Below are 26,393 nucleotides of genomic sequence, written 5' to 3' on the forward strand. Positions count from 1 at the left end.
AGAAAACTTGGGTGGTGTCTTCCGTGAAGAACAAGATATACTTAGTATGGAGCATCGTTCTCAAGGAGCCCTTCAATGATGGGGATTACTGTTTGTTTTTGGTTAGGTAGACTAATGGGACTCCATACAAGAGAAAAGTTTCATTCCATTTTACCAAAGCAAATCAGTTTGAACATTGCAATATGTAAATTAGAGTGCTTTTATTTTTTTAATTGCCTCTATTAGTGCAGTGTATCTCAGTCTTGTATGCCAATAAGGAAGATGGAACAATACCTCTGCAGCACCACCTATTGGATGGCAGCATTCCCATAAATCAATGTCCAACCCTTTCATACAGGTTTTTATAACAATGATTGCGAATTGAAAACCAAGCCAGAAAACCACACATGGGCAGGTTTTTGCCCCTCATCGGTGTGCAGTAGGATTCTGGCTTGACTAGTGAGAGGCCTATTAAGCGAGTCGAGAGGGGTATCGTCACTACTTAAAGAGTGCACCTTGAAGGTGTGAGGAGACTTATAAGGCCATGCCTGCTCCTCTGGGAAATATATGTAAATAAGAAAGATGGAACAGTTCCTCCCCAGCACCACCTATTGGATGGCAGCATTCCTGCAAATTAATGTCCAACTGTTTATACAGGTCTTTGTAACAATGATTGGGAATTGAAAACAAAGGATTGGACATTAATTAACAGGAATGCGTCTTGTCGCTTTTCAATAAATCAAGTTTTTGACCTTATGGAGTGGCTGTGGACCTTGATGGACCTGGCATAGGACGCAGGACCTACAGTACCATTATACAAGGCATTTGTGGATTAAGAGAAGTCATCTACCCGGTTTACACTGGGTTCTTTCTCCCCTCTCCCGAGTGAGAACAATCCTTTTCGTTTTTGCTTGGAGCGTAGTAGGACCATTCTTTATACTTTAAGGGGTTGTCTCGCGAAAGCAAGTGGGGTTCAGCACTTCTGTATGACCGTATTAATGCACTTTGTAATATACATCGTGCATTAAATATGAGCCATACAGAAGTTATTCACTTACTCCGTTGCTGGCGTCCCCGTCTCCATGGCTCCGTCTAATTTCAGCGTCTAATCGCCCGATTAGACGCGCTTGCGCAGAAGGGTCTTCTCCCTTCTGGTCGGTCCGGGCACGAGCGGCGTTCTGGCTCCGCCCCCTTCTACACGTCATCACGTAGCTCCGCCCCGTCACGTGTGCCGATTCCAGCCAATCAGGAGGCTGGAATCGGCAATGGACCGCACAGAGCCCACGGTGCACCATGGGAGAAGACCCGCGGTGCATCGTGGGTGAAGATCCCGGCGGCCATCTTGGAGGAAAAGAAAGAAGAAGATGCAGAGAGGGGATTCGGGTAAGTAAAAATTTTTTTTTTAATTTCACCACATCCCTTGGGTTTGTCCTGCGCTGAACGGGGGGCCTATGCAAAAAAAAAAATTAAAAAATACGTTTCGGCGCGGGACAACCCGAAATGTGACCTGATAGAATCTGATTCTACCACTAAATTCTGCACCCCCAAAATTGGGCAAATTGACCTATTTGCAAACCAAATACAGAAAAAAACTTTAAATTTCGATTAGTGGTGGTGTTCAGTTTCACGCAATGAACTCTTAATGCTTCGAATAAAAGTGCCCTAAACCGAATGTCGTGTATACATGGCAGTTGGGAACAATATCTGTTGAATGAGTTCAGATGACTAATATTGGAGGTATGTGAGCGCCGTACCATCACATTATAGTCTCTTACTTGTTGCACATTAATCTGAGTCTTATGATTTACTAAAGTTTATTTCAGCTTTGCTGTAAAACTGCTTTTATAGTTACTTAATCATTTCCAAATATTTTCGTACATTTAGCTGGTTGATTGTCTTAGTGATTCATGGAGCAATGTATTCACGGAAGTCTTGTTACTGTATACTGTAAGGAAATGACATAGTAACTGACTTTACCAACACTGTAAATTACCTAGGAGGTGACTAATGAGTCTACAGAAGCTACAGCAATGTCAGGAAGGCTGGATTCCACCCATTGTTGCTAAACATACCTGTAATGCAGGAGAAGTGGAGGAGTGGCAAGACGCAATTTATGAGCGTTTTTTCTTTTGTTTTTCCTGCTAGACCGGTAGATGATGACCTGTGCTTGCTATTAATGCAAAGTCTCAAATAATTGCCCCCTAAATATCCTTGAAACGTGCATACAAGGTGAATCAGTTCAGTTTGGAATAACCATTGCTCACTCCCTGGTCCTCCCAACCCTATACTTTAACAATAGCAATACAGATTTAATCAGCCACTTTTAGGTGATACTCAAGGGATATCGAAGACTCCTCAGTCAAGTATGCCTGATTCAGCGGTGCACCGGAGAAGAATACACTTAAACCAGTACGGTGTCTCAAGGTTCTCTTCTGAAGTATGTTTTCATTAAGTACATGTTATATAGTAAAATTGGTGCTGACATTTTCAGGTTGCTCGCCTCATCAGCATCAAAATATAATAAGCATTTCACAGCGAGTTTCTTATCCGTGATGTAACATAAAGTAATCCAAGTAGCAGATGAAGCCTTAATAGACATACATTGTAACTGACATAATTTAGAAACCTAGTTTGGGAACCATGCCAGTACGGTACATGAGTGCAAGAAGAACGATTCCTTACAAGATGTTGACCTGTTGCCTTGAGAGCCAGATAAGAAGGAACAATGCAAGGACATCTGTCACATGAAGAACTTTTTAGAAATTGTATTTTGCTACTGCTGAGGCGCTGCTTAATGAGAATGTGAGATTTATTTTTTTTATACTTTCACATTAAGCCTTGGTAAGGTAATAATTGACCCAATTAACCCTTTCCAATGAGTGTCGGCCTTCGCCCGATATTAATATTTTCCTGTATAGCTCCAGTACCAGATGAGGACCGACACATGTTTCTAACGGTATGCAGGACAGTGCTCCCATCTCAAAGGCTGTTTTATGTATATTACAGGATTCAACATTAGAGTGCTGTCCTGCATACTGTAATATACATATGCAGAACAGGCTTCGAGATTAGAGCGCTGTCCTGCATACTGTAATATACATTAGAGCGCTGTCCTGCATACTGTAATATACATATGCAGAACAGGCTTCGACATTAGAGTGCTGTCCTGCATACTGTTAGAAATGTGTCGGCCCTCGTCCGACACCAGAGCTAGGCTGAGAAATTTTGATGTTGGACAATGGCCAACAGTGCCTTGGAAAGAGTTAATGTTAAAAATTAACTGTCATGATTATGTTATTAGCAATTTTTTTGATGGATTTCAAGAGTAATTCCAAGACATTCACAATGCGCTTTCCCACTCAAAATAAATAAGAGCTGAGGAGTTTGCAGGTGGCAGGGAAATTGGCTGGGAAAGGGTTAATATTGCAGTGTGTATCTTGCATCAGACCTTTTGGAAAACAGAATGATGTGTGCTTATGCAGCATCTGAGGAGCAGGCCCACAGAGAAGGAGATTGTGGGGATAATTAAAGATCTCTATCACGGTGATTCTACCATCTCCTCCCCTGAGGGTAACTCAGGACTTGTCCAAGTTACTGCTGGGGGAGGTCACAGGGAATATGCAACCAGAGGTTACCTTAAAACGTCTTGTCACTCGTGACGCCACCATTCTGTCCTCTGCGGTGAAACTGGTTGCTGGAAATAACTTGGTCCACACACAGGGATAACTTTCTGGACAAACCGGGAACTGTCAGTAATGTCCGTCCACTGTAACTTGTTAATGGTTCAACAGCAGAATTGGCACAGATACAATGGAAGGAGGTGGTGTGACAGGGAGGATACTCAGGGGGAATTCGGACAATCAACAGTCTAGTTATCTGTGTGATCCTGCTCCCGGCGACTTTCTTTCTCACTCTTCAAGTCTCTACCGGTCCATGCTCGCGCTTCCTGTGCCGTACTCTTGCCAGGCAATGACCCCACTCCTCACTCGGTACTTGGTGGTAGCACCGATACATCCCAGGCGGAGTAATCCAGGGCCGCACAACAGGAAATTGCTCAGCCTCTTCCATGCTTTCACACAGACCGATAAGGCAGTGTCTGTGTGGGCAGACTCACAGACTCCGCTTTCTTTTACCAGAAGACAGAACAGCACTCTCTAGACATTCACCTTGCACACACATATATAACACAAGGTCACATGACACACAACATGATACATTTTCAGGCATAACCCAGATATTCTTCCATTCAGTGCTGCAGATGTGCAATAAACATCATAGACTCTTGACAATATGATTGCAGCAGACAAACACATTCAACACTATGGAGGGGCCCCGCTAACTCAGGGCCACTACACTTTCAGATACACTGAGTTTGTGAGACTCTGAGGATTTCCGCAGCAGCGGATTCAGGCACGTGTTATGCATGTTCAATTCTGTTATATGAAAGCGTTGTTTGGAAAGTTTGTCCTCTCTCTTGCTTTCATGTAGTAGAAAGTACATTCATTTTTCTTTAAGGCCTCCTGCACACGGGTGGGTCGGACACAGCATGCAGGATTCCCGCACCAGAGTTTGACCCCGTGATCCCTGTGTACTTGTTTGGTGTCTTCTGTTCAGCGCTGCAGATGTGCAGGCTGGCACTCTGTCATGCATGCGCAGTAGATGCCGTCGCTCTGCGATGACGCGGATCCCGCAATACTTCCGCAGGGCTCACTTCCGTGGGATGGATCGCTTTCATTGACTTCAATGGAAGCAAGCCATGCGTAGCCTGCACAAAATCGCAGCATTCTGTGATTTTCTTCTCCCTAAGCAGAGAATCGCAATCTATTTCTACTCGTGGAGATGAAATGGCGTTTTGCCATTGCATGCTATGGGGCGGTATTTGCCGCAGAGTACAGAGGCAGACGCAATGCAAATCCGCCCATGTGCAGGAGGCCCTAAAAGTCAAGTCATTCACTGGAGGAGGCTTTTCTGAAATTTTTAGACCAAACATGTCATTCTTGCAAATCAAAACACAAAATTGAAGGTCCTATTTTATAAATGTGGGCTATGTATAAAATAAGGGCCCTTTATTTTATATTAAGGGCTCCCACACACTTGTGTTTTTTTTATCACTGTGTTAATGTTTTTTTCACAAATGTTGCTTTTCTTAAGGCTGCATTCCCACGAACGTATATCGGCTCGGTTTTCATGCCGAGCCGCTATATGTCCTCCTCATCTGCAGGGGGGGGGGGGGATGGAAGAGACAGGAATAGGAACGGAGCTCCCGCCCCCTCTCTGCCTCCTCTCCGCCCCTCTGCACTATTTGCAATGGGGAGGGGCGGGGCTAATTTGCTGAACTTAGCCCTGCCCCTGTCCCACCTCCTTTCATTGCAAATAGTGCAGAGGGGCGGGAGCTCAGTTCCTGCTCCTGGCTCTTCCATCCTCCCCCCCCCCCGCTTGCAGATGAGGAGGACGTATATCGGCTTGGCGTGAAAACCGAGCCGATATACATTCTTGTGAATGCAGCCTAAATTTGTCTAAAAACCTCACTCCACCCAAATTCCACTTCCTTTTCTAGACACTTGCATAGTGGACTGAGGCATAACTTGTTCTTCCTGGCTTTTGGTGCAAATTGATTTAGAATCTCCATGTTCAAAATTGCGGCCTGTGAGGCCAATTCACTACTGAAAGGCCTCAAAAATATCAAATTCTTGAATACACCACCTGGACCTCCTGGACCTCTTTGCGACCTCCACTACAATCCTCCTGTAGACCGCGATGGGACTCCACTCCTCCAGGTAGTGCTGAAGCTTGAGGATTGTCATGTGAAACATCACACGAGAAAAAAATAGAACGTTTTTGCTTCCGGAGTTGGTGCATCCTCGCAATGTGGACATACCCATGTGTAATCTTTCCCAACTTACTCCCTATGTACCCTTCACATTATGGAGTGTTCTTTGTTTTAGTCACTACTTCTCCTTTAGGGGCTTCCCTTCCATATCTTTACTAAGTGGTGTCAATTAGCCCTTCACTTTGTATTGGCCCAGTACATACTTACCTGGCCCCCTCCATAATGTCATACATGTCATGTCTTGATGCACTGATCAGTCTGTCAAGGCCTAGGTACTCAATTATCTGTTTTACTCACCCGCGCGTCCGGAAGTCTGAATCCCACTGAGTGAAGTTACGCATCTTTAATTTGTCACACACAGGCGTCCTGAAGTCTGGGTCTGCCATGTGGAGGTACTCTAGTTTCTTTAATTCCTGCACTATTCAAATTCTGTCACTTGTGCCTTTTTTGTATTGCTAAAGTGAAGTTGGCAAATAAGTTATTCCAGGCCCTGACGTTCCCGGGGACCTGAGTTACTATACTACTGTCTGTAGCTCCTTTATTTCCCCGCCGATGTTCATGCCGGGGGGTACTGGAACAGTGGCGTCACCCGTGACAACTACAATCCCCTATTCCCCAGTTTATTGGGCATCCCCATGCCAGAGGTGTCTGGAAGAGGCCCTACCCTGCCCTAGCCTTGGCTACATGCGTCCCTCCGGGAGGGAGTGTGACAAGTCAGCATCTTGCCCTTCCAGCTCCTCAGCGTATGCCATATGACCAGGGTTACTCTACGGGATGCTGCAACTTGACGAAAGAGGCCATCCAGGAGGCTATGGCCTTGCATATTCAGGTCTCACCTGCTGCCAATAACCAAATGGTCCAATTGTATTTCACCACTGCTGGTTAACAGACCTGTCTGTCTTGTATGGACAGTCCGAAAATACAGACATTCAGCAGCACTATATAATAAACACACATCACGTGCGGGAGTACTTAACTGTGCACGCCCAATCCAGGATCCGGACACCAAGGATCCCCAAAGCAAAGTCCGAACAAAGGGGGAAGCAGGCAGCACTAGGGGAAAAAGAGGAATGACCCGGCAAAAGTAAAAAAAACCTCCATGCTTTATTTCCAAACTTCTGACCTGTTCACAGACGACGTTTCGACCACCAAACTGTGGTCTTTGTCTTGTATGGACAGGCTGCCTCATACAGGATGTCATATGTCATAGAGGCCCTGAACATAAGGGCTCCTTCACACGAGGATATGCGTTTTTACGTTCGCTCATGCGCAGTGTTAATTAGCATAAATAGATGAATTTCCGTGATCAAGTCCCGAGCTTAATTGCCATTTTTTTCATTCACACGGCTGGGTGCAAAAAATGTCGCAACCCAAGAATCCTTCGCTCAGCATTAATCCTCAGAATGACTTCATATGGCTAAATCGAGAAACTTGTAGGCTATTCCTGACGTTGGACGCTTCTAAACTGCCTCCCCCCCTCCCTTTTCCCCCAGCTCCCATGGGAGTCTATGGGAGCCGCCAGCATATATCAGTGGAAAGATAGTTTTGGTTCTATCTTTCCCAGCATTGCGTAAAAGTGCCCGACGATTTTAGTCGCATACGTTCTATTTTTTTTTCCAGGTGGGCCTTTTTACGCGCCACAAATACGCCCATGTGAACGAATACATTGCAATCCAATGCCTCATATGGTTAGCGATATTTGGTCGGGTGTGAAAACATAGCAGCGTAAAAACACTCCTGTGAATAAAACTGAATTTTTGTAGCGGTCCTGTACTTTTTTTTTTCTTAATATATATGCTTATATTTCGAGTATTTCAAGACCGCTATTTTTGTTTTTAAAAAATGATGCTAGAGTTACAAGTTGCGTAAAAAGATGACTATGGCAGCATGCTTGTATAGAAGGAACTACATAATTTTATGTAAGTAGACGCCTCTCAAATGACTGACTACAAGGACTCGGCAGTGCACCTCTGGTATGTAGGCTGTGAAAGCATTTCATAGTTATTCTGTCAGTCCAATGTACAGCAACAACGTGCGCTCTAGATTTCCTATTACTATAATTACACATTTGCATATGGGCCACTTTATTTTTGGCACGACAACTGAACAGCCCCTTTAAGAAACGGGCAACTAAATTATTAATTATCATAATCTACAAAAAGGCCATCTATAGCAGAATGAAGGGGGTCTGCGCTCTGGGGCCCCCTCTGATCAGCTGTTTGCTGGGTCAGTGTGCTTGTGTACTGAGCTGACTTTCTGCAGGAAGCAGACAGCTCTGTTCTCGCTGTAGTGGTCAGGCTTGGTATTGGAGGCCCAGCTTGCATTGAAGTGAACCGGAAGTTGGCCTGCAATACCAAGCCTGGCCATTGCAGTGAGAGCCGAGCTGTCGGCTTCCTATATGCGTGGGAAGAATTCGCATCATGCTCCATACGGATCCCATGCAGACGGCTTCCTTTGCAGTCAATGGAAGCCGTCCGATCAGCGGCACACCTACAGCTGACACGCGGATCTGCGGGAAAGCAGGAGTTAAAAAGAAAAAGTACTGCACATGTGTGCGGCATGTTCAAACAAAAACAGAGGACCCAACAGTGGGATTTTCCTATTACATTTGTTTTGGCTTGTTGAAACTGCATAAAACTAAGAGCTGCTATAATTATGGTGGAAAAATAATTTTAAATAGAGACTTTTTGATGTGGATTTTGTAGATGGGTTTTCTGCCTCTTTGCAAATCTGAGTAAAAGCGAAGAGCTGCTAAAAAGCAACAGCTGTCAATTTGACAAAAATCTGTTAATTCTAACGATTAATTCTTGCAGAGGGGGACAGCGTATAAGGGCTGGGCGTGAGAAAACCGATATACGCCTGTCTGAATAAGCCCGAAGGCCGGCTTCAAAGGGAAAAGCAAATAAACATCTGCCTATCACCTCGTAGAGGGAGAAATTACATATATAAGATATAGGGGTATTCCTCTAATGTTAAGATATCCTCTGGGGCTCTCGCTGATACTGAGAACATGGGAACCAAAGTTCTTTGGCACTCTGGTGACAGTACATTTACTTACATATGCCATTATATAATGTATGAATGAAGACTGTTGCTACTTTGAAATGTCTGTCATTAATCTATGACTTAAAAAAAAAAAAAAATTGGCACCGTATTACCCGGTAGAATAAAATACCACTGTTCGCAGTAACAGAAGCAAATTGAATCTTGCAGTTCTGATACCTTTTAAGGTTGACAAAGAGGAAATGATCTATTCCCAGCTATAAAAATATCCCAGCATCCGGCATTTACATATCCCTATTTATCGTATAGCAGCCCTATTATCTTATGGTGTTCCACCCACTTCCACTACTGGGCTTGGCTTGTAGAACCAGTCTGACTTACTGTGTTATTGCTGTGCTGGTGACGTCAGCGGCTCTAGGAGTTGTAATGACCAGATAGTTCAAAGAAGAAGAGATAGAAGTGCTCAGACCTGCAAGCTGTGAGTATAGATAAAATTATGAGCGTATACGTGTGTCTGTATATAGTATAATCTGCTGATGCATGGCTATTATGGTAGCGACTGGATAATGGTCTTCAGTGATGACTAATGGAATTGTGTGTTTGTTTTGTTTGTAGATCTATATATTACATATATATATTATTTTTCACTTATTTTATTAAATGGCGATGAGGTTTAGTTATTTATATGGAAAGTGATTATTATCTTTTTCCTTATGCATAGTAACTCTAATAGAATATGAAGGAGCGGTGATGCAGTATTGGACAACTGCCAATAATATGCACGTTGCGGTTCCCTGCTAATGACAATTATACTAGATGGGAATTCAATAAGCCAGCTACTTGAATAAACAGTGTAACCACTATAGTCCAACTATTTAATGTAACTCCAGCGGGTGCGTTGTTTTACATGCCGGACATCTGCAACACATTTCTAGACCAACACTGTTCATCTTAAGGGGGTTTTCCAGGACACTAAAAAAAGTAAAACTGGCCTAAGCTGAAGAAAGTTTGACTAATCCCCTCCCCAGTGCCCGCCACACAGACCTCATAAGAAACCGCGGATGGTCGCGTGCCGTTCATTGTGCATGTGACCACTCAGCCATTCGCAGGATTCAGAAACCATAGAAGAATCACAGATGAAGCCAATGCTTGGCTGAGCAATCGCTTGCCTAATGAACGGCACGGGAGTTCCTGCTGCTTTCTTCCGATGCAGTGCAGCGGGCATTGGGGATACAACACTGGATGGGAAGCCGCTGATATAGATAAGTATTCAATTTTTCTCCATTTTAAGCCTGTTTAACTTTGTCCTGGAAAACCTCTTTTAAATGCCCTGAAAAGCTTTTCCAGGGAGTAAGGCTGGGTTCACACAGGGCGGTTTTGCCGCGGCAGATCCGCCCGCGGCCGCTAATCTCGGGATTAGCCAGCCTTGTGGACAAGATTTCTCAGAAACCTCGTCCACACGGGACGGCTAATCCGCTGCGGTAAATCCGGCTGAAACCACGGCTGCGGCCGCCGCTTCAAAAGAAGCAGCATGCCTATTTACTTTTTTTTTGTTTATTTATGTCGCAGCCGCACTCTCCTCTATGGAGCGCCGGCCGCAACGGAAAAGCATGCCGCCGCGGTTCTCCCGGCGGAAATCTTGCGGTTTTTGCTGCTGTCAAACCGCGAGATTTCCGACGGGAATCCGCCCTGTGTGAACCCAGCCTAAAGGTGCAGATTGTATTTCAATAAAAGCTGGAAATGTATAGAACACTATTGAAAAACTGTTGCAGTAACACAATTGTGAAGGCTAATGGTTGGGAAAGCATAAAATTGCTGAAATAACAATTCCATTATATAGTTCCAAAAAAGCATGTGTATATCTATAGATAACATCCTATGAATGAACCAGCGGGCACAGACATGGTGTGATTAATTTGCATTTAAAACCATACCAGAACAGGATGAGTAGAGGAGTAAATACTTATTTTACTGATAAGGGATGTGTCAAAGCCCTGGTGACCCCCTAATGCCAATTTAGTGACCATTAAACTTTCACAGGGGTTGGCGTATAAAAGACAGATGTAAATCTAATGGAAACTGCATGTTTTTAGCTTTAAAAAAAACTCCCTACCTGTATAGGAATTGCAGGTAGTTTGTCTTGTACTACTTAAGACTGTGCCTGAGGCTATGTTGGGATAATGTCTCTGCAAATACATCTTTACAGAGTGTCAACCTGGTTAATATTGATGTCTTAGGGCTCAGTCAAACAAGTGTTTTTCTTTTTTGCGCACCTATGTGCACCAAAAAAAACAAACAAAAAAAGCAACGCTCTACGCATGTTCAAAATGCGCGTGACCAAAGCTCCGTGCCCATTGCTTTCAATGGGTCCGGAGCTACTGCCGCCCCATTGAAAGCAATGGAAAAGGATCACCTTGTTGTCAATGGGGCTGGCGTCTGCAACGCCAGCCCCATTGAAAACCTATAGAGAAGATTGTGATCCTCTGCCACAGCTATGACAGCTATGGCAAGGTATTCCTTCATCCCACGTGGCAAAAGAACACAATGTTCTCCCATTGCTTTCAATTAGACCAGCCCTACTGCTGCCTGTCCCATTGAAAGCAATGGGATTCAGGCAACCCTGCAGTGATTTTCTGGGAAGGGCTTTAAATATAAGCCTTTCCCTGAAACTTCTTCCTAGCTGTAGTAAAGAGAAACTCACCTAGAAGCGCTGTGCAGCTCTTCTCCCTGTCCCCAGCAGTCTTCATCTGTCTTCTGGTGGTCGGGGATTGAAAGCGCTGCCTCTGATTGGCTGAGCGCTGTGACTAATCAGAGGCAGCCATGAGTCATTTCCGGTGGGCGAGGTTTTGGCCACATGTGATTATCACAGCGTGGGGAACGAGTTTTGATTAGTGTTCATATTAAGTGCCACTAGAGCTCATGACAATTGGGGAGAATAATCAAGCTAGTTGGACAAATGGGGATATTTTACACTGTGCAACACAATTTTTGTAACAGATAAGCAGATAGGCGGCTCATAGTAACTTTAGTCCACTGAATTCAAATATGATATCCGTTTATTTTCTGCCACATAACATTTTCCTATTATGGGGAATAATGTAATCCAATTGCCGTTGTATTGCATTATTTGGAAATCTGCCTATATAATTAATCCAGTAGGCTCACCGTTAACCTTGCTTAATAAAAAACAAGATCACAAAAGTGATTGAGCAACTATTTTGCAATCACTGTTACACACCGCACACTGATTCAACACTATAAGGGCTTATTTAGACGACAGTATATCGGCTCGGTTTTCACACTGAGCCGATATACGGTGTCCTTGTCTGCAGGGGGGGGGGGGATGGAAGAGCCAGGAGCAGGAACTGAGCTCCCGCCCCTCGCCACCATTTGCAATGGGAGGGGCAGAGCTAGGCGCCGGTACTTAGCTCCGCCCTGTCTCACCCCCTCCTATTGCAAATAGTGGAGAGGGGGCAGGAGCTCAGTTCCTTCTTCTGGATCTTCCACCCTCACCCCCCCCCCCCCCCTACAGACAAGGACACCGTATATTGGCTCGGCGTGAAAACCGAGCCGATATACGGTCGTCTGAAATAGCCCTAAGGGTTGGTTTATGTAACATGTAGGGTATGTTTCCATGTGGTGAAACACTGCGGATCATCCACCAGTAAGGTGTAATTAATGAACTGTGTTTTTACAGGTCATTGGTTGGACTAAATAAAAGAATCAAAATAATAAAACCAAAACACATGTTTGGTATTGCTGCACCCATAAAAGTCCAATCTATCAAAGTAACGCATTATTTACTCCGCTCGGTGAAGGTTGTCCGAAAAAGATATTAAGAACGCCAGAAATGCGTTTTTTTTGGTCCTTCTGTCTCCAAGAAAAAAATGCAATGAAAAGTGATTAGAAAGACGTATGTATTCAAAAATGGTACTAACGCAAACTACAGGATGTCCCACAAGAAATGACCCCTTGCACAATTATGTGGACAGAAAAATAAAAAAAATATTGCGCACAGAAGGTGGGAGCAGAAAATAATTAAAAAAAAAAAATGTTTAAAAAAAAAAAGTAGTAATTGTACTGACCCATAGAATAAAGTTATGTTATTTTTGTTGCAGCTTGTGCGCCGTAGAAACAAGACTTACCGACCGAAAGATGGTGGAATTTCGTGTTTTTGTTTTTTGTTTTTTTTCCATTTTACTTCACTTACAACTTTTAAAAAGGTTTTTCAGTACATTATATGGTATATTAAATAGCACCATTGAAAAATACAACTCGTCCCGCAAAAAACAAGCGCTTATACAGCGACGTTAATGGATAAATAAAGGAGTTACAATTTTTTTTAAACAAAAAATATCCTTCGCAATGTAAAGGATAATGAAGGGAAACAAATCGTATAATTGACTTGTTACAGAGAAAAGCTATAATTGCTGCAGTGATTTAGCCTTTGAGGAATGTGCTAAGCGTATCTATAGTAATCCACCCCACTATATGTTCTCTGCAGAATTATATGGTTATTCCTGATCTAGGGACTCTCTTCATCCTGTGAGTGAAGGTACTTCTACTAGAGCAGATAGCCACCCAAGTGATCGCTCAAAAGTCCCAACAGGGCAAATGAGCGAAAATTGCTCACTTGTTGGAATGCTTGGTTTTTGGCTAGTCAAAAAACCAAGTGACTGTTGGCCTGAGTGAACACAAAGTCATTACTCTGAGTGGAGATGGCTGGCCAGAAGAGATCTCATCGTGCTCAGTCTCCATTCAGTAAGTGATTTATAGCTTCTGGGTAAAAGTACAGAAGCAATAAAATCTTTGGAACAGTTGTCTAGTGTTTCAAAGGAGTTGTACCAAAATTGCAAGTTGTCCCCTATCCAGAGTCTACTGAGACCCCTTCCTGATCTTGAGAACAGAAGTCCTGTGTTACTGCGTGGCACATGCTCCTGTGGATAGGTGATAACTTGCAGTTTTGCTAGGTAAAAAAGGTAAAGTCCCCTGGTGAAGGCGGGGTTCTAGGGTGATGTCACATCATGACGTTTTCTAAGCAGACTGTTTTTGCGGGGTGGTTTGCCATTGTCTTCCCCAGTCCTCTTTACCCCTAAGCAAGCTGAGTACTCATTTTACCGACCTCGGAAGGATGGAAGGCTGAGCCAACCTCGAGCCAGCTACCTAAACCATGCATTGAACCCGGCTACCAGTTTTGCTACAACCCTTTTAGTGCTTGACAGTTGTCTTATGTGAAAGTACCCTAAGAAGTAATGAGCAAAACATGTATGTCCTGATCTGCTGTTTTTACTGTGATTACGTGACCAAATACATTTTTGTATAATGTGAGCTGCTAGGCTTGTAGTGACCGTGACCATGTGCAGGGGTTACACCCCACTAGAATGTTGCATGCTTGTTACTTTACAGGAACAAGTATTTCTTGGAGGCAGCAAAATGTGTGTGCGTGTGCGTGTGCGTGTGCGTGTGACTATTGCATATGTGAAACTATAGGGCCCCTTAAAGGTATTGTGCCCACATGCACAACCCCTTTGTAGAATATGGGGCCCAGTGTGATCAGCTGATGACCCCACTTCCAGCAGACAGCTGATTTTGCTGGAGAAAGCCGCAGCCAATGAGACCTTTTGCTGAAAGGGAAATGTTGTATGATGGGACAACCTTTCACATGAATGGGTGTCCTGTAATACCAGGATGGCACATGGTCTGTCCAAATAGCTTTGAGTAAACTGTGGATCATGAATGCCTTGGTTCATAACAATACTCAATAACTCTCAGCATAGCTGCTGGAATCATGGTAGCTTTGAGGGTTATTAATTGGCACCTCCTACAGAAAAATACATACAAAATCCTGTATTCATTGTGTCCATGTTTTACTTTTCAGAAAAAAGAGCCCGAAAATGGGTGCATCTACCTCACGCCATAGACAATGCCGACCTCGTCAGTCCCCAATTAATATTTATACCAAGAAAGTCCGATACGATTCTTCTTTAAAGCCTCTGTATATCTACTATGATCCGAAATCGTCCCAAAGACTTGTCAACGTGGGTCACTGTTTTAATGTGGAGTTTGAAGACACCAATGATAAGTCAGGTATGTCACAGACTAAATCACTGTACATGTCATCGGTAATCAATTTGATAGAAGGAAAACCACCATTTTACAAACAGTTTGACCACTATCCTTCTTTTTGTGTTTTAGTTGTAAGTGATGGACCATTGGTTGGCTATTATCGCTTACGTCAGTGCCATTTTCACTGGGGAGCTTCTGACAAAGATGGCTCTGAGCATGTAATAGATGGACTTGAGTATCCTGCTGAGGTAAGATGTGGTCTCAGTAGGTGTCATAACCTTCACGCTCTGATTGTGATTTGAGAAGGGAGAGGAAATTTTAGTTTACATGCCACCACCGCTAAGGCAGCTCATTGCATACACCTGTATGAAAACCCCAATAAGTTCTGGATCACTATATAGTAGTATATGGAAGGGTATATCATTGTTGACTGTTTTATTGCTCATTTGATATTCTGTTCTCTGGTTTGTAAATTTACGGTGACTTTAAAGTGGGGGCAAGGAATGAGGAGCATCTCTCTGAGCCAGAAAAAGAGGCAGGAAGTAGTTGGTCTGTACAGCTATGCTGCAGTGTGAGGAGCTGGGGATGCTCCCCTGAGCCAGTGCAGTTATACTGTGGAGTGAAGAGCAAGGGATACTCCCTGATGTGAGAGAAATTGCAGTGTGCAGGATTAGCCTTACTGCAATAGACCTTTATTCTGGATAAAGGCTGCGTTAAATACAAGCAATGGAGAAACTTCTGCCCTACTTATAGGTAAAATGAGTGGATTATTTGCATATAAAGTGCAATTCTTCTCGTGTAGTCTGCAAACCATCAGGATTCCAACCTCCTCAGTACAGGAGAAACCATAATGACAGACCTGTTTTCATGACCAAACCAGCCTTTATTCTCTTTGCTGGGTTGTCAGGAAAATACGTTTTAGACCATAGCCTGTAATCCTTAGTAGGTAGTAGAACACACTGGTAACGGTGAACATTTTGGAGCTTCCCTCTATGGAAATGTAAACCTGTGATCACTGGAGTGCAGCATAAGACCAAATGATGAGTAATAATTGAGCCATCTGGGCGACTTCTGATGAGGCCTAGTGCTGTTGAGTTTTTCCATGCAGTGATGAGTATATTAAGAATGGATCACTGAGTAGTGGAAACACATCACCTGGTCAGAGGTATCCAGATTTCTGTTGCACTGCTGATGGGAAGTAAGAATTCGGCACAAGCGGCATGAGTCTATGAACCCTTCCTGTCAGCTGGTCAGAGCATGTCAGTACCCCATCTTACTTGCAGCAACTACAAGAAGCTTCCTATCTGCATTGGCCAATATTCCTACAGAGCAATTTTCAAAACCTCATCTACTCTATGCCACAACAAACTACTGTGGTTTTGAAGGCCAAGGTGCCCAACACACTACTAAATATCTGTAATAAAGTGACCATTCAGTGTAAACTTGACCTTGATTCAGTCCCTAGCTTCCTTCAGTTGCAACATATTTTCCCAATCTAATTCTTATAAGCAGTAGAGAGAAAAGAAATCCATAACCTATCATTCAAAGACAGCAAAAAGACTTGATCCACACACCCAATATTAAACAATGAACTAATGCACTCTTAGGCTGGGTTCACACAGGGCGGATTTGCCACGGAAATTCCGCCACGGCAAATCCGCATGCAGCCGCTAATCCCGGGATTAGCCAGCCATGTGGACGAGATTTCTCAGAAATCTCGTCCACGCGGGACGGCAAATCCGCTGCGGCTAAGCCGGCAGAAGCCGCTGCTGCGGCGCGGATTTGCTGACCGCAGCATGTCTATTTTTTTTTTTTCCCCGCTGCGGCCGTGCTCTCCTTTATGGGAGTGCCGGCTGCAGCGGAAGAGCGAGCGGCTAGGCCACTTCAAAGCCGCCGGTTCTCCCGTCGGAAATGTAGTGGTTTTTCGCTGCGGCCAAACCGCAACATTTCCGTAGGGGAATCCGCCCCGTGTGACCGTGGCCTTAGAAAAAAAAAGTTAAGGCCACTGGAAACCTCATAGCCACAACACAATGCAGACTAATGTTGAGCTAACTCTTGAAAAGTTTGGCTAGTTCACTCTGAATTCGTTTGAACCAAAACTTGTGTATATATATACTATGCAGCACTTTACATCACTTATATTTTCTGTCCTCACTCGTGTTCACAATCTATATTCACCTAATAGTATAGTATTGGAGTGTGCTAGAAAACCCACACAAAGGCAGGAAGAACCTACGAACTCCATGCGGACTCCGCAACGCCAGCATCGTTCCATAGGAGATGAGAGCGGACTTAGGCTAGCTGACTTCACTCCCATGGAATTCAATGGGAGCTGAAGCGACTAATTACACTTCCATCTCCGACACCAGAATCGGCCACAGAAGTGTAGTTGCCGCTTCAGCTGATTTCCATGGGAGTGAAGTCAGCTAGTCGACTTCCGCTTTTATCTCTAGTGACAGCAGACTAGGCGATCGGGTGATCACTGAGGATCCCTTGTGGATCAAGTCATCAATAGAAAACCATTTAAGAATTGTGGTGATTACCCTGTATTAGGAAACTACTATTTAACCATATTTAAACATTTTATTTTGTATGTATTCTGTGCAGTAACAGTGATAATGTATAAAATAATGCATAATGTATAAAGGGTCTTTTCACTGTGTCTTTGAAGCTGCATATTGTGCACTGGAATGCACAGAAGTATCCGACATTTGATGAAGCTCTGGAGCATCCAGATGGTGTGGCTGTAATAGGGGTGCTACTGAAGGTACTCTGTACATTGTCGTTGTGTTTCATGTAGTCTGCTCACTTAATAATTTATGAATGTCTGGGTTCTCTATAGACACTAAGATTTTAAAGAACACTTTCCATAAAATAAAAATTTTAAACTGCAATACAGAAAGAAGGTAAACTGGGTCACCGGCCGGGGTCCGAGCCAGATTCCGCTTTGGGCTCCTACATGTGGAATCCAACTCGTTCGTGTGCAGCTGGTCTAATCGTTTACATTTTAAGGGCTGTTTCATATGAGCATTTTCATATTGCATTTGGTTTGTGACTTACATTGAATTTGGTACGTCATAAGGACCAAAATGGGACATGCTGCAATTTTGCAAAACACTGCTGTTGTATGCTGTTCGCTGTCCAATAATTAGACCATATATTTAATTACTTGCGGATGCCCAATGATTGTCAATGGGCATATTGAACTGTGGATTGTCTGCAATTCAATTATGCCCGAGGCCTTAACTTAACTCCAACTTTTGGTGGACTCCCTAGACTACATAGAAAACAGAGGCCAACGAAACCACATCTGAATTAGTGGTCTTTTGGAGACCACTGATCAATAATTAGAGGAGCCCTCCATCACTTATTTAATGGCCTCTTCTAAGCACAGATTAGATATTAGAAAACACTTTTTGACAGTGAGGGTGATCAATAAGTGGAACACGTTGCCATGGGAGGTGCTGAGTTCTCCTTCATTGGAAGTCTTCAAATAGAGGCTGGACAGAGAGCTGTCAGGGATTAGTTAGTGAATCCTGCACTGAGCAGGGAGTTGGACCCGATGACCCTGGTGGTCCCTTCCAACTCTATCATCCTATTATTTTATAAGCTCCTCTGAGATGTACAGGTGTCATCAGTCCCTAGATCTACAAACCCAGGGCACCCTGGGGATGTTATATGCCGCATTCATAGATATCAAATAAAGGACTCTATCATGCACAGGGCATGTGAACGACGCACCATCCTATTTCAGGAGAACCAATTACAAATGCTCTCCCACCTTGTGCTTCTCAAATGAAAGGCTTTATGACCTCTCCTGGAAGAGCTTCAATGCCGCAACATAAGATACTCCTGGGGATTCCCTTTTTGTTTGCAGGTCTGCCATGACCCAGATGACTTTCCCGCCTTTTTAACTGCTCTAGCCCTTCCACAGATTCGCCACTCTGGTCTACTCTACCTTCACCGCAACTCTGATTCTTTGCCACAATCCTAAAGCGAAAATAGTGAAGGAGTCAGACCAGCAGATTCCCAGACAGTAGCCCACTTACCATCTGCTTAGCTTGTGATAGCCCTGTTGTCTGCCCTTGATTGCATTTAGGGGCGCTTGGAGAGGCCGAACCCAACAACTACGAGCTCCTTTGCAGGAATATTAACCTAATTATGGGGACTCTGCGGGGGCTTGAGGTTATCCTACTTAAAGTGGGCAAGATGGAGTCCTCCCCATAGGGGATCAGTAACCTTCTCTTATCTAAGGAATCCATATACAGGCTAAGAGCATTGTTATATGCAGATATCCCCAAAAGCTTGCTGTAACAAGTATTTATGTTAGCCATTAAAAGGTATCCTATCTACAGGATTACTTGGGTTCTCTCACTGAGAACAATCACACTAAGTGCTTATACATAACAAATAACCTCTTGATGAGCAATTTGCTTTGCCAAGTGCTTCCTAGTATAAAGGTAAGTCTACATCTCCCTACCAAAAGATATATGGTTAGAAATTCCAATTCAGCAGTTTTTTAGTTTTACATGCTGTTATTATCCTGGGAGGATATTAAGAGGCGCTGAAAAAAAGCATTATGTACAGATAAGGGCTATTGGTACACTCCTTGCTGCGAAGCTCATGGTCATGCCTTAAAAATATACGATTTTGTATCTTTGTTTTTCTATTGCATGTTACATTTGTAATCTAAAACAGATTAAACATAAGCATTATCTGTAAATGACCTCGGACCGTGGAATAAATAGCTTGTCTTTCAAGTTTTAGTCCATAAAACAATCTTCTGACATTAATGATTAATATGAGAGGCAATGCATCTGCCCAGCTGTAAACCAAATATGTAACCCTCTTTATGCGATCTAACACTGGACATTTCGAGTGCAGATTATTCTGCACATAAAGTGCAGAGAAACGTCCCCTCATTAGTTGTAGATATTGTATCGCACTAGTGAGCAGTGTTCTATGAAAACTGCTAATAGTTTATTCAATGGGATGATGGGTTTTGCTTCCAAACACTCTAAAAATAAAAAGTTAATATCGCATTCCCTACTTGACTAACTGGAATGTGTACGTGAGATGCTCACTGTGTAGTGCGGGGAAGAAAATTTGTTAAACTAATTAGTTTACAATAAAATTTCTATATAAAATTAGAATGAAGCTCATTAATAGTGTTGAGCAAACTGAAATCTGTTTTGGGTCAAACTTTTCTAAAAGTTACGTTCTGTGGAAACTGGAACCTCGGTCGGTCCATCTTGACCAAACCATAAACTGTTCCCTTTCTGTCCCCTTAAAATCTACTTGGGTAGTCACCTAGGAATGCATCCAAGAGTGTTTATACATGGCTTTTATAACTCTTGGACATCAGTTCTAAGAGTATTGATGAAGTTTGGTTCAGATTTATTTAGACCAAACCAAATTTTTTTGCCGAAATTCGGCAAACTGAACAAACTGAAATTTTGAAAAAATTTCTCATCACATAAATGGAACACTAGAACAAAGCTCCTAACATATATGCAGCCCTGGGACTAAGCTTACATTTGGCTCTGTGAGAGAAATGTATTTACTGCCAGATCCATACAAAATGGCATATCATAGACCTACAATTGTGTCCCCTTGCTCTTACAGTGCATCTGAATATATTTTAAAACGTGGTGTGATGTGAAGCTATCCTATGTTAGTTTCTCTTTACATAGTGTTTCTGCTGTGGGGTTCCATGTCTGCTTTTTACATGAGAATGTCTAAACTCCATATGGGTGGAACACTGGATAGTCTTTCAAGTGTCAGAGACCACTTTGGTCTCAGATTTCAAAAATGCCGGTAATGAAGTAAATCCATGTCACTCTCCTGCTCCAGAGCTACTTGGGAAGCTGCCTGCTGCTGAGGAAGGAGGAAACTGTACGCATGGCTACCAATACTCCGATTAAGCTGTACAAATGAAATCCTAGCACCTATCTCCTGACTTTAATACCAGTCTGGTGCTTTACCGCCCAGGTGGCCTAACTTCATGACTTGTTGGTGGCCAGGTGTGGCATCACTTGGGTCACAGAAGAACCAGCTAGGGGCACTGTTAAGGTCACAGCTGGTTATATGGAAATAGAATTAAACTGCCAGTTTGATGGTTTCTGTAGTCTGGGGTAACATAAGTGTACCAGGACTGGATTAGGGGGTCTTCTGTTCTGGCGATTTTGTATGGGTTCCAGAGTTGGGAGCTGCACCCATCAGACACTTAGTGTATCCTGTGGATATGCTATGAATGGTATGAGATCTGAATACCCCTTGGGTAAACCTGAGGTCACTAAATCAGTTTCTAATCTAAACTTAAGGAAAAATGTAAAAAAATGAATAGGGGCTCACCTAACCAGCAGTGCCTCCGGTACAGGGGAAAAAAACAATATCTGTTTCCCAGCGGGAGCTCCGTCCTCAGATGGCCATTGGCAATCAGCTAAACTTCATGAGAGAAACTGTAGATATGGAGGAGGGCTTCAACCATTAAAAATAATAACTTTATTGATTAAAACGCATACATCTTACAGGTAAACGCTGAATGCTGTTGACAAAGGCCACTGTCTGGTTGAAACACGTTCAGCGTTTTCCTGTTGGATGTATGCATTTTAATCAATAAAGTTGTTATTTTTAATGGTTGAAGCCCTCTTCCATATCTATAGTTTCCCAAATCTAAACTGTATAATTGTAGAATGATTATAGGTTAGATTGTCTTATTATTCAAGGCTATGTGATCAATAACTATTATCAAAGCACACTAAATGAATTAAATTGTGTTTTAACAGATTGGAGAGACAAATCCATTAATACAAAGTATAATTGACAGTCTGGACCAGGTAAAGGAAAAGGTATGTGCCAAAATATCAGTTTATCAAGAGTAAATTGGTTAATTTTTGAATGGTTGGATATTCGGTCCTGGAGCAAAAGGATTTGGGTAAATAATGGAGATGAGCGAGCACCAAAATGCTCGGGTCTTCGTTATTCGAGTCAAGCTTTTCGTAAAATTTCGAGAGCTCTACTCGAGTAACGAAGCCCATTGTCTCTCTTTGTGTGTCTGTATGTCTCTCTCTGTGTGTCTGTGTGTGTCTCTCTCGCAAATGTGATGTGACCTGAACCAGTCAATTGTAATAAAATAGTTTTAAAATGTAATTTTAAGCAAAACAGATAATGTAAAGTATTGGCTCTAAATCCTATATAAATAACAGACGCTGCTATTTTAATATCCATGTTTTATATTTTCAAGAATAAAGAATGTCCATTCACCCAATTTGATCTTTCAAGTTTGCTACCAAATGACCGAAATTACTGGACATATCAAGGGTCCCTAACAACAACTCCTTATCTAGAATGCGTGACATGGATTATCTTCCAGGAGGCGATACCTATCGACTCAGATCAGGTGTGTAATACAAAGTCATTATTTTTAGCCCATGTATGGCACCCATTACAGTACTTTGCTGCAAAACTTGGCCTGCAGATATGTAAATGCTTACAGTTGTGGTCTGATTAGACCCTGGTACTTGGCACCAGAAGCTGTAAAAGTCCTTCCCCTAATGTCTTATAAGAAGACTCTTAAGGCTTATTAACCTGAAAAGATAATCTTTCAAACGATTGAATAATTTAAAGTTTTAGAGATCATTTTGCATAAAATACTAATGGGCACTAATGCCCATTAGTACTTTATCAGCTTCATTTGCATGCAAATAAGCCTCCAAGAGCTGCTTGCAAGACTCAGCAGGTGGTCTGATCTCTGAAATTAGCTCCATTGTTTAGGCACTGTCTGTTAAGAAAAAACAATGTTATCTCCTGCTCCCATGGAGAAGACAGCATGTGGTCTGAACAATGGTTTTTGAGCTCCCCTTAAAATTCTCTTTCAGAAGAAAAAGTGCACAATCGTAGCATTTTCATGTAACTATTATCGCCATCGTTTGACTGCATTTTGAGCAATAATCATTGCATGTAAATGGGACTTAAAAGGCTACTTGTTAGGTCTGGCAGACAAGAGCATTATTCTCTGAATCTGTGATTGTCTTTTTCCAGCACTGCCATGGTTAATTTGGTTCTGCCTCTTCCACTTAGCTGCAGATTGTTGATCATCTCTTCATCACTATATAGAGGCCTCAGATTTGTTCCTGTGTTTGCAGTTTATGCTTGGTCTACAGTTTGCTCTAGTACTTCGAGCTTGGTCCTGAACCTGCTCATTCCTTGGTTCTGCAGACGGCGTGGGGTTATCCAGCTTCCTGGTGATCAGCCCTGACAGGGTTAATCAGCGCCTAGGTTCCCGCTCAGGGCTGCCCTTGTCAGGGCGAATTCTCTGCTGTTGATAGGCAGGGACTTTCCATCTCCTGCTTCCAGCATAGGGCTAGATTCCCTGGTCACCTTGTATTCCAAGTCACGCCATCCAGCAGTGAGCATCCAATTTTCCAGAATCTGCTGTCTGCCCTGCCAGTCTTTTCCATCTACTGGTTGGGCAACAGTGGATCCACATCAAATCACTAACACTTGTATGCTGTGTATCTCTTGTTGAGAGCTCATTAATTTAAAGACATGCCTACAATGCGCCCGAAGACATTTTGCCCAGTTAACAGACCTTGAGTGGGAAGGGGGCCTCATTGAAATGAGAAAAGCAGGATGGTCATTTTGATGACTTGCCCACCATTTAGGCCTTTCTGACCAAGCTGTTGGGAGCAGTGGTTATGTGAGGGCACACATACAGCAGACAGCCCAGACAGACCACGAGTAGGGATAGTTTTTCGACAAGCATGAGCAGATCCAACAGTTTCGTTGTCCACCATCCAGACACGGGTGGCATCATCGTTACAGCCCCCTGTTTCTGGTCCATTTCCAGGACCTTGGCAGAAGGAAATTTGATATCTCTACAACAATTGTGTCCTGCCACTAATACTCCAACCTTCGTTTGCAGTGATATTATGAATGAGAAACCTGAACTGCCACAAACTAAAACAATATTGTCTTTAGTGACAATTCACGATTCTGTTTGGGAGTTGACGAGGGCCGTGTTCTAGTATGGAGACCTCATGGTGAGCGCTTCAATCCTGCCTTTGCTGTTGAGTGGCACACTGCCACCACTGCTGTTGTGATGATCTAGGGAGCCATTGTATACCACAGTTGGTCACCCTCTAGTAGCTCTTAGTGTCAGTGATATGTCCCTGAAATCCTGCGGCCACATGTGTTGCCTCTTGTGGCAGGGGTTCTAACAGGCATAATTGGCTGCCCACTTCCATCTACAGAAAACGGGCAGCCAATTATAGATGAATGGCTACCTATTTAAACAGGTTGATCGTTTGACTTTTATGCCTGCCTAAACTGAACACCGAACAATAAGTCAATGAGTTATTATTCGTCCAATGGCTGCCAGTGTTTACACAGAATAATTCCGTTTATGGTGGAGTACAAGGCACGTAAGCCATGTCTTCTATCCCATATGTAATGGTCATGTGGTCTACATTTAGGCCGCTTTTAAACAGTTGAGATAATCGTGCGAGATTTGTCTGTTCCGTGACACACAAATCTCACTAATATAAATCCCATTCTTTTGAACGCATACATGAGCAATCTCTTTTTTTTATTTAATTTTTTGCTTACATCCCATAACTGGTAAAAATTTGCAGTATGTCCCATCTTTGAGCGTTCCCTTGGAATAGAAAACACATCACACAGCGTGTGCGATGCAAGGCTTCCCATTGAAAACCGTATTGAAGTAATGGGAGGCGTTTTTTTGACACACGCCTCGCATTTGCAGGTACATCGCCCGATATTGGGCCAAGTTTCACTGCCCGATAACATTCTTGGCTGTGTGAAACTAGCCTAAGGTGGGTAGGGGAGGAAATTAAATGAATTTCTTGTTGACCCTCCAGGTTCCCCCTTACTAATGCTCAGCACTTATGCAGCAATTATCTGATGATCGTCCTTTTTCTCACTGGTAGTTTAGTAATCTGTACTTTTATAATCATTCTGTCCTTGCTGTAATACAAATAATCTCTACATTTACTGACTACCTGGTGATCCTGTAATAGACTTGGGTTATATACAGCAGCCAATCAGAGGAGGCAAAGCTGCAGAGGAAACAGCCTAAGCTAATAAAGAGACATGGGGTGGGGCTCAGACTACTGTAGACACTGAGTAAATTCTCTAGTTGCAGATCTGCTATAAATGAGCTAAAAAAACAAACAAGGCACAATACCTAAGGAAAATAAATGGCATGTAACATAGGTACTAACTTACATATCACTACTGTAAGCTTCTGACTGGACAGTTGCTTTAAGAAAATATACGTTCACAATAAAATAAACCTTGTTAGTCTCTGGATGATACAGATTTGTTTCTCTTATACGCAGCTTCATTTTTGTTTAATCTTTTAGATTACTCATTTTTAAGAGCCCTGAAGTTGAAGTCCACAGCGCCACTCGTGCCGATAGGCTAATATTTCAGTACAGTCCCATTCAAAAGGCATTGCTTTGACTCACTTGAGGAGTAGATTATCTTTTGATTATGCTCCTTTTGTTGCTCGTGTTTTAATTAATAGACCATGTATGCAATGTGTGATTAACCGTTTACGTTTTCTTCTTTGTCACCAGCTTCAGCACTTTCGCAGCTTACACTGCACTTCGGAGGCTGAAGATCCCGCCTTCATATTAGAAAATCATAGAGCAATTCAACCTATTGAGGCCAGAGTTGTTAGATCTTCATTCAAAAAGAAGACCCGCAAGCCCTAAATCAACATTTCTGACATTGCCGTCTATGAACATGGTCACACACTATTCATTTCACTGGATGATTACCAGTACAGCCAGTCTTGGATTTTTTTCTTTCCCATAGACCTTTCCTTACTGGTTATAATGGGCATTGCTGATGGAACAACCAAGATCCTCAATAGACTTTACCTCAAGGTGAAAACTGAACTTCACACACCCAACATTGCAGATATTTATATTAATGTATATTGTATTCGTCACCGAGACAGAAAAGTTCCCTGAGGAACAAAGAGTAGATCACCGAGGGAACCACTAAATAATAAATAAAATATAACCTTTATTAATTAATATTAAAATATATGTACACAAGGGGCGTGATCAATCCTTTTATAGATATCGTGCCTGTCACGACCAATCGGCACCGTCCTAAAAATATGATACCTAGGACAATACACAGTTGTAACATCCGTTACTACATGCGCCTATATCGGTGAAACTTCACCCCACTTTTTAATCGTATCACAGTGTGTGTTCATCATATGCATGCATCCCCCATATATGTCCTAAAGTCTGTCAAGTCTCAACCACCAGGATAGGGATAAATCCCTTTATGGTAGCATTAGTATTAAATATAAATACTTATAGAGCACTCCCACTTACTACTCGATGGTTATATGCACCAACAGATGGACAGTGATGCATGGGCTCTCATAAGAATATTTATAATAGTATCACCATACTCCTATTCTGGTAAGTATACAAAGACCAAAATAGCAAGGAGCAAGAAAGACTATCTA

General features: G+C 42.8%; 2 protein-coding genes across 5 annotated transcripts in view; one reads left to right on the plus strand and one right to left on the minus strand.

The window, feature by feature from the left end:
- RBIS (ribosomal biogenesis factor) overlaps positions 1–11,564 on the minus strand; it is a 28,084-nt gene extending 16,520 nt beyond the window's left edge. Inside the window, exon 1 of one of the 2 annotated variants that reach the window (XM_066578500.1) lies at positions 11,514–11,564. The gene's annotated coding sequence lies outside the window, so the exon portion shown is untranslated. The remainder of the gene's footprint in view (positions 1–11,513) is intronic. The other variant, XM_066578501.1, reaches the window with a different exon arrangement.
- The window catches only part of LOC136578434 (carbonic anhydrase 13-like), a 38,099-nt gene extending 12,134 nt beyond the window's left edge, over positions 1–25,965 (plus strand). The window contains exons 1-7 of one of the 3 annotated variants that reach the window (XM_066578499.1): positions 9,203–9,290; positions 14,691–14,899; positions 15,008–15,126; positions 17,550–17,645; positions 21,667–21,729; positions 22,125–22,280; positions 25,480–25,965. In XM_066578499.1, coding sequence (XP_066434596.1) covers positions 14,707–14,899; positions 15,008–15,126; positions 17,550–17,645; positions 21,667–21,729; positions 22,125–22,280; positions 25,480–25,617 — 765 coding nt within the window. In that variant the 5' untranslated portion in view covers positions 9,203–9,290; positions 14,691–14,706 and the 3' untranslated portion in view covers positions 25,618–25,965. Of the gene's footprint in view, positions 1–9,202; positions 9,291–9,383; positions 9,407–14,690; positions 14,900–15,007; positions 15,127–17,549; positions 17,646–21,666; positions 21,730–22,124; positions 22,281–25,479 lie in introns of those variants that run through there. The other 2 variants (XM_066578498.1, XM_066578497.1) reach the window with 2 other exon arrangements.
- The last annotated feature ends 428 nt before the right edge of the window (positions 25,966–26,393 follow it).

The sequence above is a fragment of the Eleutherodactylus coqui genome, chromosome 9 (assembly GCF_035609145.1).
Source record: "Eleutherodactylus coqui strain aEleCoq1 chromosome 9, aEleCoq1.hap1, whole genome shotgun sequence".
Lineage (NCBI taxonomy): Eukaryota > Metazoa > Chordata > Amphibia > Anura > Eleutherodactylidae > Eleutherodactylus > Eleutherodactylus coqui.